Below are 11,586 nucleotides of genomic sequence, written 5' to 3' on the forward strand. Positions count from 1 at the left end.
CGTACTTGGGGAAAACTTGGTTTGAGAATGGGTAGATTTAGAGGTAGGTATATTTAGTTAATAGATATTTGAGAAAAGATGCTTTCTTCAGTATGATTGGTGAGTCTGTTTATTTAATATTGTGTAAACTGTTTTATCGTTGGTTATTCATTGAATTCATTATATTCTCCACAAGACTTTGTGTCATCATTTACCCGAAGTCTGATGCATGAACCCAAACCCCGGAGTCTCACGGGAGTGTTCCAGCTTGGTGAATCCCGCCTGAAACCACAAAATACCATCAATTGTTATACCTCCATTAAGAAACTTGCAATTTCATTGGTTCATCCGTACCACGTGACGAAACAATACATTTCAATGTAGATCCCCGAATCACGTGACTGACTCTAACCTTGATTAAAGTTCCATGAATAATATCGACTTGTCACAATTGAATATTGAAAACAAGATGGTTTATGGTTCACAGCTAGATCACTTTAAGGAAATCAAGGACTATATAAAGGCTTCATTACCTTTTAAGTGTATTTCGGTGTAACGAAACGAATGAAAACTCTTGACGAGGTCAATTTGACAAAACAAGCACCCTTTGTACCAGACGCCATCTTGTTTTCTAGCAGACGAGTCAATATCTATCACGTGACAGGATGAGTCAATGCTCGAGGTCAGTGTCAGTAACATGATATTTGGGTCAACATCCAAACGTATTGCTTCGTCACGTGGTACGGATTAAGATTCTTAAAAGAGGTATAACAAAAACCGTTCAGCAACATAAGCCTTTCAGTTGCCATAAAGCTACCATGTTAAATGCAGTGTTGAGAAAATTTACTACTGCACTTGATTAAGTACTCCATTAATAATGCTTTTACCACTATTTTGCCCTTTACGCCAAATGGAATCTGTATTATGAGTTTAATCTACCTTGGCCTTGTGAGTACAGAAAAGATGATCTTGTTCATGTAGATAAAACAAACAATTCCATTTTGTTGGTCATGACAAATCCATGCCTCCGTATACCTAGTGACAACAATTTAACTCAATCTATATCGAGGAGCCAAAGGGAACACGACACAAGAACCTTTGACAGTAAATTAAATTTTGTCTGAATTTTTTTTTGAACACACGTTATGGTTGAAACAAAGTCGACTTCTCCTGTCGGACTCTTGATGGTGTGAGGTTTCTGGTCCGAGGATGAGGCTTAACTCCCTGGAGCACCTGTTGTAGATCACATGGACGTACCATTTCCGAGCTCTTTTCCTGCAATTGGATATAAGACGCTCAGCAATGGAAGGGTTCCATTTCGGATCATTATTTTTTACAAAATGTTCGGCGTATAAATCATCAAGAGTTAAGTTTGAAGATGTTATTTGACATATGTTTTCAAAGTGGGTCAAAATATGTTTGGGAGTTTTTAGATTATTCAAACAAATTAAGGACCAAGCAGGTAGCCATGTATTACCGTATTTCAGATGTTTATTTAAAGTTGTTAATGTCTGCAGCAATGGAGGAAGCCAAAGTGTTGTTTAATAGCTCAAATGAATAATCACTTATTATTATTATGTACAGATTAAAATTAAAAATGCATCAAAGAGGCATGAGTGATCCTGGCACAGGTTGGTTAGGCTCATCATCATTGAGGTATGAATCGAAAAACCGATGTGCAAACCTTTTTCAGAATCCGCTAATTCGCCAAAGTAAAGCATGTTTTATCTACAATAGTTTAACCAAAACACAGTTGTAGATATCAAAACAGACGATTGATAAACATTCTAGGTGTAGGAATACATACTGTGGCGTGACATGAATCAGGTTATCGTTTAATTTATGCATATAACTTGACACGCCTATACAGTCAGTAGCCAATCAACTGAGAGTATTATGAAAACAATGTTCTTTGGACCTGTCATTTACGGCAAGAGGCGAAAATAACTGCAAGTGTCATACTGTAACTAGCCGGAAGAAATATGTCCGGGAGAAGGCAACTGTTTCAAATAACATGGTCAGTTACCGCCAAATTCAAATTTCCCTGTTACAGTAAAACACAGTTGGAAAGATGCCAGTTAGAAATGAAACCCGAAGACATGAAAGTTGAACAGGGAAAAAAACAAGTGAGCGAGCCTGAACGCTTGCTGTTTCATGCTTTCTCGGCCTTCGGTTTCAAAGGGTTGTTTGGACAATGAATATGCATGACAGTCGCTAATGTCCTGTGCATGACGATGCACGTGAGCAGAAAGGGAATTCCCTCGACTGTAATATTGGGATTCCCCGACATTCTGCAATAATAAAAGTAGTGCGACTCGGTGGGCGTGGCTTAATTTTTTTACATCCATTGGGAAATGAATGCAATAACACGTGACCAATTCAGCTAATCAGAATGCAGGAATTTCAATGAACACAACGAAAATTTAATTTTTTGGGATTATAAGGAACAACCACAGGAACCTCGATATATGATAGGAATGAACAATACCCTACTTATGAACACACAATACCTTTTAGGAAGTGGTCAAACACATGTTTTATTTGGGATAACACTTTCTAAGTAAAGTACAGAATAAATTACTCTGGTTCTCGTATTTTTGGGGTTGAATCTCATGCGGGATTCGAACATGTTTTTTATAGAAATAGTAGATTACGGCATACATCAAGTCATGAACATATATGTGCCTGTATATAAGTCATAAGGTTTTATCACTTTTACACTGGATAGTCATATTTGAACAGTTTGCATTATAGCCTGATTAACACGTATGCAAATCATGATTCACGTAACTGCCAGTTACAGTATTTAAGGATATTTCTTCATTGCTGTCATAGACGAATCATAGATAAGCGGGAACATGTGGCCCAGTCAATTAGCTGTGCTGAGTTCTTTTTTCAAAGTTTTGTCAAAAAGAAAGACAATGCTATGAACTTACACAATTTATTCACCAGGTCACCTTCACGCTAAGAGCAAACTGATATTGATAAACCACATTTTGTACTGCGCATAGCTTTCTGTGAAAAGAGACAGACGTATGTATTACTATTTGTACTCCTATATACGTAGGGGGCACGGGTGGCCCAGTCGTCTAAGGCAGAGTCGCTGTGCAGAGTTGCGTCCCTTGGACACGCCAGAAACCTATGATTGTGGGTTCGAATCCCGATTCGCCCAAATTATGTTTCTAGGTTTGTCAGCACCATACCCGTGCTCGTGGGTTTCACCGAAGTGGTGAACGTCTAAAATCTGCTGACACGCCGTGGTATAACTGGAATACTGTTAAAAGCGGCGCTAAACTCAACTCACTCACTCACCTATATACGTCTTCTGACATCAGACTCAAGAGCATTCTGTACTGAGACTGAAAATATCACAAGCTGTTTGTACTGAGGTACGTACATTGAAGAATATCAAATTTGGTTTTATTGTTTGGTAGTGGTTGAGGATTGCATTTCATATTTATTTATTCGATGTATTTTTCCGTGTTCTAATTATCTGGTCATGGTGGTCGAGCACCTCTATACATGTACCTCCAATCAAACTCTGAATAAGTAAGACAAAATATTTATTGTAATAACAATTACAATTGCACTGTTAGCCAATAATGGGGCCGTGACTTTGCGATTTACATGCTGCAACATTAGCGTCAGGCATTACGATGAAGCCGAAGGACTTTCCGGGGGCAGTCACTGACCCGGTTGTGGCAGTTTTCGGTGACAGTTGAGGTATCTGGCTGTTGACGAACGCCAGTAGTTTTCCATTGAGATGAACCTTCCTGAAATGGAGGTTAATATAATATGTATAAGTGAGTGAGTGAGTGAGTTCGTGCGTGCGTGCGTGAGTGCGTGAGTGGGTGACGTTTTACGCCGCTTTTAGCAATAATCCACCAATATCACGGCGGGGGACACCAGAAATGGGTTCACATATTGTACCCATGTCGGGAATCGAACCCGGGTCTTCGGCGTGACGAGGGAACGCTTTTACCACCAGGCTACCCGACCGACCCTGTATGTCAGTGACTTAGTTGATAGAGTGTCTCGTACCCCGACCGTGTGGATCGATGTTCCATACTAATTTCCCCATACTCAAGTCATTTACATATCGCCTTCACGTAGCCGGCATTATTGCTTGGTGCGAGGTCAAACATCAAACAAACACAAACGTCATAACATGCACACATGTGTAAATATAATATTCTCACATTCGTACCACAGATCGTTATCTGTTTTACCACATATGTCATAAAGCTATGATCCTCTGGTCGGAAAGCCATTGACACGAATGACTGAACGAATGATTGAAAGCATGAGCAGCGATAGATCCTGAACAGATGAGATGACTCAAAATGTGCCAGATAAATATAGATTGACAATGCAAGAGAATAACCAGTCTAGATTATCCGCCAAAACAGATGTCATTTGGAGTAATTAAAGGGCACAATCGATGGGAGAATTATATGAATGGACCACTGAAAATCAGTGATGACACTGGTCGCTAAAAAGGTATACATGTCCTGCCCTACCGGTAGCACCCGCCATTCTCTTAATTTGCACCAACAAGTAAGTAATTTTTTTCCCGTCTCCGGATGTACAAATGACCCAAGATTAAGTAGGCTCTTTTGAGGATCAGAGTGACGTTGAGAATTCGGATGTTCAAAAGATTGAAGCGTACTAAGTGATTGAGTGAGTATTGTTTGATGCCGTGTTTAGCAATATTCCAGCAATATCACAGCGGGGGACACCAGGAATCATCTTCAATCGTTGTACCCATGTGGGGAATCGATCCCGAACAGTTGAACCACAAGGCTACCCCTCGGCCTCCAAAGCGTACAAGCAAGGGGGCCCCCATGGACTATAACTGTCCGACCAACACCAGTGTTGTAAATACTACGTATGGTCCTGAGTGTACGCACCCTGCCTCCACATTCCCCCCATCAGGTGTGAGCCAGAAGACGTCCATGTGATGCTGGCTGTGTAGATGTGGGAAGTGGAGTTGTGCTGACGCCGTGTTCACGTTCAGGACATACACCGTTACACTTCCTGGTTTGTAGTTGTACATGCTGGAAATACAATGAACCAAACGTTTCAGAAACATAAACACGCATTTACACACCTGCACACACGTGCTTGTATAAATTAACTGGTTTTTTTAGCTTTCATCTTGTGCAGTTATTTATTACGTTGTCATGTCATTCGAATAGCTGCATATACAGTAAAACATTTTAGTTCACAGCCCTACAACAAAATATCTGCAAATACAGTAAAACATTTTAGTTCACAGTCCTACAACAAAATATCTGCATATACAGTAAAACATTTTAGTTCACATCCCACAAACAAAAAATATGTTTATTCAGTGAGCATTTTAGTTCACAGAACACAATCAAAATATCTGCATATACAGAAAAAACATTTAAGTTCACAGCACACAAACAAAATATCTGCATATGCAGTAAAACATTTCAGTTCAAAGCAAACAAACAAAACATCTGCATATACAGTAAAACATTTCAGTTTAAAGCAAACAATCAAAAGGTTTCCTTTATGAATTGAAAAGTAAGTGAGTGTGCAGTCATCGGTCATCTTCAAAGTGCTCCAAGAGGTAGGCTCAGTTAACTGTCCATGTTATGTACTGTTCTGAAAGATACTGTAAAACTATGTTTCCCTCGTGTTTTACCAGACAAATGTTCGCTTGATATATCACTTGAACTCACTTCGTGTGTTTGGTGCAGTGGGCATAGATCCGGAGGTTTTTAGTTGAAGAGGGAACATCAAATACTTTGTTACCAACCAACCTCTTGTACAGAACCGTCAGCCAGAAATCCTTAATATACAATACCAGCATCTTATATGTATATATAATGTAAGATCAACCATACTTGAAGATATCAGAGTATTAACAAGTAAAATGCACATTTAAATTAACATTATGTTAGTTCCAAATGTAAGAGGAATACGGTATGCACATCTTAAAATATAGTTTAAAAAATAGAAGCTATAATTACTCTACCAAACGTTCTTAAGCAAATAAAAAGGACAGCAATATTAATGCTTTCAGCAAATGCACAAAAAATGAATTGCATATTAACCAATACGCCAAAGTATCGAACACAATTAAGATATCAAATGTTCTTATAAGTACATGGCATCTTTTATGAGCAAAATACATATACATACACCTTGGATGGCAGTGAAATTAATAAAAGTATTGTCAATTAAACTTACAGGTAGGGGATCGTTGGAGGAGCTTATAAGACCATTCTGTCCGCCGAGGAGGACCTGTCGCAATACGCCTTTAATTCCATATCTAGCCGAGACGCCAAGTTTATCAAGCCACCTGAGAACAAAAGGTCAATGAACCTGTTTTTAGTTACGTCAATATCGCTAGGCCATGCCACAAGTAATGCTTGTTATTAATGCCACGAGATATAAATATAATTTTCCCTACTAAATATAACACCAGAAAATACACAGAAGCTACCGGCATTATACAGCACTTACCTTTAGCGACAAAAAGACAAGATTTGATGAAATAACTTGATGAAGAATATTATTTTGTCTTTAGCATTTGCTTTCCACAAGGGTAATACATATGGCTCAGTCGTCTCAGTCGCCCCAACTCGCTTTGCAGAGTTGCGTTCTGTTTTGTGCGCCAGGAACCTATAAAGTCCTTACAAATACATTCTCTACAAGCACTTTGTCAAAGCTGATTCTCATTGACTATGAGGGGTAAATGTAGTATAAATACCTACTACCCCTTACCATGCACTTTTGGGAAAGCCATCCATTGCCACCGGCACGGTCAACGTTACAATAACGTCCTACCAGACACCAGTCACTCGTCCCTTATATTTTCGCGAGATCTGTCAAACCGATATTTATCATCCAAAACTGGCTCCCACAGGAGATATCGCTTGGATGAGATCAAGCGATATCTACACTGTAGATATTGCTGCAATGAAATTACATCACAATGCTTTGCAGACCATTGTGACGTCACTGGTTACCATGACGTCACAATCAAATGACATCACAAATGGCTCTGCTACTGAAGCTGTTTGCAGTACTTTTTACACTGAAGACACTGCCTACAAATTGAAAAAGTTGAAAGAATGATGTTGGGTGATAAATAAAATCTCCCCCTCGTGTCTTTTGATATCAAATATATCAACACTAGTTGATAAAAGTGACAAAAATGCTCGGCAAACCTCGGAATTTTTCCACTTTTATCAACTCGTGTTGATATATTTGATATCAAAAGACACTCGGGTGAGATTCTCTATTTATTCTACTCTATGATACAATATATACGTAAAATGGTAGATTGTATGGGAAATCTCCTGGTGAAGATGAAATCCCTCCAGAATTTTTTAAACTTTCAGAAACAATTCTTATTAAATACTTGAGACCTTTATTTAATAAAATATTAGATACCGGTATATTTCCTGAAGCATGGAACATTGGACTTATAATACCTATACATAAATCAGGTGTTACCTCTGACCCTAACACTTATAGAGGATTATCCCTGCTAAATGCAACTGGGAAATTATTCACGTCAATACTTGAAAAAAGACTACGATCATGGATGGATATAAACGATTTAATACATGAAGCACAAGCTGGATTCAGATCCAACTATTCAGTAACAGACAACATTTTCACACTCCAGGCCCTTTGTACTAAAATATTTAACAAAGCGAGGGGGGCGAATTTATTGTGCTTTCATTGATTTCAAGAAAGCCTTTGACTTTGTGGAAAGGAAAAAACTATTATATTTGCTCTTACAAAAAGGTTGCCATGGCAAGTTGTATAATGTCTTAGCTAGAATGTATTCTGCTGTTAAGGCTTGTGTAAAAACAGACAAAGGTAAAACAGATTTGTTTACAACTAGATCTGGTGTAAGACAAGGCTGTATCTTAAGCCCACTTCTGTTTATCTTCTTTATTAATGAGCTTGTAACTGACATTTACAAAACGTGCTGTCATGGTGTGTATGTTTCAGAAAGTATTGAAGATATTATGCTACTACTTTTTGCCGACGATGTGACTATGTTCTCATATACAGTTATTGGTCTACAAAGACAATAAGATATCTTAAGAAAATTTTGCACTACCTGGGGCCTAAGTGTGAATCTTGATAAAACAAAAATAACTGTATTCCGAAACGGTGGTATTATACGAAAAAATGAAAAATGGTCCTATGGTTCTAAAAAAATGTAAAACTTGTCACTTACTACAAGTATCTTGGAGTATTTTTCTCCTCAAGGCTAATCTGGTCAATGGCCTGTAAAAGCCTAGCATCACAGGCTTCTAATGCCACGAGAGTCATTTATCATGCTTACAAAAGAAATAGCTACATGTATATAACATTCGAAACAGCTTGTACAATGTTTGATTGTAAGATTGCTCCTATATTACTTTATGGGGCTGAAATCTGGGGGGCAAAATTTATGAACGTATAGAAAAAGTACATACATCCTATTTTAAAAACTATCTTTGTATCGGAAAATATGCCTCTAATAAAGCTATTCTTGGTGAAACTGGGCGATTAAATATGTTCGTGTTTAGCAAAATAAAGGTACTTAAATACTGGTTGAGATTGCTATGTATGAATCCATGTCGATATCCAAAACTATGATTTAAGATTAACATGCTACGAAAGTCAAAACATAAAAATGAAGACTTGAGTTTATATCTATGTACCCACTGTAAAGGGAGGCAATTAGAGGATGAATTTCATGTTTTGTTTTCATGTTCAAAATATTCTCCTGTCAGAAACCACTATTTGCCTTGGTTATCCAATGTCCATCATGATAATCACAGTTTATGTAATCTACTCAACTCCAAAAATATCGACATTGTAAAGGCTTTGGCCTTATACTTAAATCATGTATTCAATGTGAAAAAAGACTACTTGTATTTATTCTACTGACATCACGCGACACAGCAATTATTGTAATTGTAATTGAACTCTAGGCCCAAAATACTGAATAAAGAATCTTGAAATATACGGAAAATGGTAGATTGTATGGCTTGGCAGTGTCGGAATCGTCCAATGGATTTAATATAGTTGGGATCACAATTGAGATATCCTCTGACGTTGGAAACGGCTTTGGTGATTTCATTTGCTTGCGTCAGCATTTTCGAATGCGGTGGATAACGTACAGGAATGCCCTGATCTTACTGATATGCGTTTCAAACCCACATTTAACCCAGGTCACTCACCCACTCACTTACAGGAAACCGGAGGCGTATCTATCAGAGGCGTTGGGGGTTCCTCCCTTGTAAGCTGATGCTGTCTCCCCCTGCCATACTGGCTTTCCTGGCGCAACAGCATGCACGGCGGAAATAGCGCTCTTTACCAGTCCAACAAGACTGTCAAGTGTTGCAGGATTTGAGAAATCAGAAACCTTCGAGGTTTCACCATTGACGTAATAGCTGGAAACCAATGACAAACGATTACAACACTACTACGACTACAATTACTACTACTACTACTTTACGACTACAACATTACTACTACTCCTAATAATAATTATAACAATCAGTTTGCCTGGGTGAGGAATTATTGACCATCTCGTGGAAAGTCATGATTGATGCTTAAGAGTAAGTGATGCTTCATTGTTTGCGAGTTTGCCTATTTAGTGGTATATACTTGATGGAATTTGATAGAAAGTGAAAGGGAGAGCTTGTTCCTGTATGTTCCCTTACTTACTGATAGAAGCTCACGACATCAACGGCGCTTGCCCCACCATGAGAAAAAAATCTGCAACACAAAGAATCAGAAACTCTGTATGGAGGCGTTACCACATCCCAGGTCTAACATGCTCGGAACAATTACATTGGAATTGTGTTCTACGGGTGTATATATATATACATATATATATATATATATATATATATATATATATATATATATATATATATATATATCCGTAGAACACAATTATATGTATATCTGCTGACAGATTAGTCGCTGGATACCGTTTGCATAGCAAGGGAGCATTGTGCCTATGTTGACTGTGTATTCTGTTTCCGGACACTTTCATGAATGTATTAAAATTACAAGACAAAATGCAGTCAACCAGCTTGAGACAAACACGGATCTGTCATTAAATACATATAACGGTGTTAAAGCAATGTTTTATTAAAATAATGAAACGTAAACAATCATAACAAGCATTGGTGGAAAGGAGACTACGAATTTTATTATAATAAGGATTCTGATTATTATTCAGTGACACCATATGGATTGTCAGACAAAGGTGAAAACGTTTCACCCCATCTTCCTGATGCAAGAGAGTTAACTGACTTTAAAAGTCTAGTTTCCACCCTTGCCGAACTACGCTGGAATTCCTGGGCTCGATCGTAGCACCACCACTGGCTATTACGAGTTATGTCCCTTCTGTCCCTCTCCTATGGACCAATCAGATTCCACCTCACGTATCACATGCATTTGCTTCAAACAAAACGGGGGCGCCCAGTCAAGAGGATCTGATGGATAATCAAGATCTGTATATTGTGATAAAACGAGTCTTACATCGCGAATCGATCACATCACGTGAGCACCTTAATTAAAAACATGAAAAGCTTTAGAAAATTTCCGCTGACAATGATTTAGCGGTGAACATGTTTTGCAAATCCTGCAATCGGCCGTATTTACGAACCGTGTTTCGTTTCGGAGCACGATTGTGATTGGAGACTCGTTAGTCCAGCCAAAATGTAACTCCATAACACCAGCCAAGTTCGGCAAGGGTGGAAACTGGACTTTTATAGTCAGTTAACTCATTTGCCTCGGGAAGATGCTTTCACCCACGACGTGATATAACGTCTTCTGCCATGTAACCACCAGTGTAAAACTGAGACACTTACCCTTTTACCCCAGATGCATGAGTGACAGTCACATCTGGTCCTACGATGAGGCTGGACTTATACGACGTACCTTGGAGGACCCGCTTCAGCTGTGCAAAGTCATTGGCGAGTTGGGCGTCCGATAATGTGATGTTTGCGTTGTGATGAAACACATTTGATTCTAGGAAAAACGCAGATACGTACAAGCTAACAGTGGAAGAAGATGGACATCGTCTTACTCACCCTGATGCTTTGGGTTCTTGATTATAGCTTCATCCCATTGTTGCAGTAGAGTTCGACAACAAACCAAATTTTGTATTGCTGTTCCCACTATGTACTGTCGCAAGGGGCCGTTAATATATGACCCTGCGTAGTTCTTCATTTTGTACAGTCATGTACAGTAACACTTTTTTTCATCAGTTTTTTTATTGGGAGAAGGTTTACACGATCTTGTTACAGTTCTCAGCATAAATATCATACAGAATGCATTGCCATTTATATACTAGTAATTCTATAGGCAATGAAGTGAATGTTTCTAATGATTTATAGTTGTTCCTTTCTTATTTATTATAGATTGTGGGGGCACGGGTGGCCCAGTCGTCTAAGGCGCCGCGATTCGCTGTGCAGAGTTGCGTCCCTTGGCCACGCCAGAAACCTATGATTGTGAGATCGAATCCCGGTTCGCCCCGATTGTGTTTCTAAGTGTGTTAGCACCATACCCGTGCTCGTGGGTTTCACCGAAGTGGTAAACGTCTGA

At 38.8% G+C, this 11,586-nt stretch overlaps 1 protein-coding gene across 1 annotated transcript; it reads right to left on the reverse strand.

Annotated features, from left to right (window-relative positions):
- Positions 1-3,525: 3,525 nt before the first annotated feature.
- LOC125371721 (heparanase-like) lies at positions 3,526-11,211 on the reverse strand. The gene is made up of 8 exons (XM_048394706.1): positions 11,073-11,211; positions 10,851-11,010; positions 9,694-9,744; positions 9,216-9,416; positions 6,202-6,313; positions 5,691-5,800; positions 4,890-5,036; positions 3,526-3,752 (listed from the first exon to the last, which is right to left on the reverse strand). Exons 1-8 carry the CDS (start codon positions 11,209-11,211, stop codon positions 3,572-3,574), a joined length of 1,101 nt encoding a protein of 366 aa, XP_048250663.1. The 3' UTR covers positions 3,526-3,571.
- Between the last annotated feature and the right edge of the window lie 375 nt (positions 11,212-11,586).

This window comes from Haliotis rufescens, unplaced genomic scaffold, assembly GCF_023055435.1.
Source record: "Haliotis rufescens isolate VD_foot unplaced genomic scaffold, xgHalRufe1.0.p SCAF_13, whole genome shotgun sequence".
Taxonomy (NCBI): Eukaryota; Metazoa; Mollusca; class Gastropoda; order Lepetellida; family Haliotidae; genus Haliotis; species Haliotis rufescens.

Excerpts from the sequence above, each read along its gene's own strand:
- LOC125371721 (XM_048394706.1), bottom strand. The coding sequence starts at position 11,211 with ATGAAGAACTACGCAGGGTCATATATTAACGGCCCCTTGCGACAGTAC. Across the intron at positions 9,417-9,693 it reads GATGTCGTGAGCTTCTATCA|CTATTACGTCAATGGTGAAA; the intron begins GTAAGTAAGGGA and ends ATTGGTTTCCAG. Across the intron at positions 5,801-6,201 it reads CCTCCAACGATCCCCTACCT|GATTTCTGGCTGACGGTTCT; the intron begins GTAAGTTTAATT and ends TTGTATATTAAG.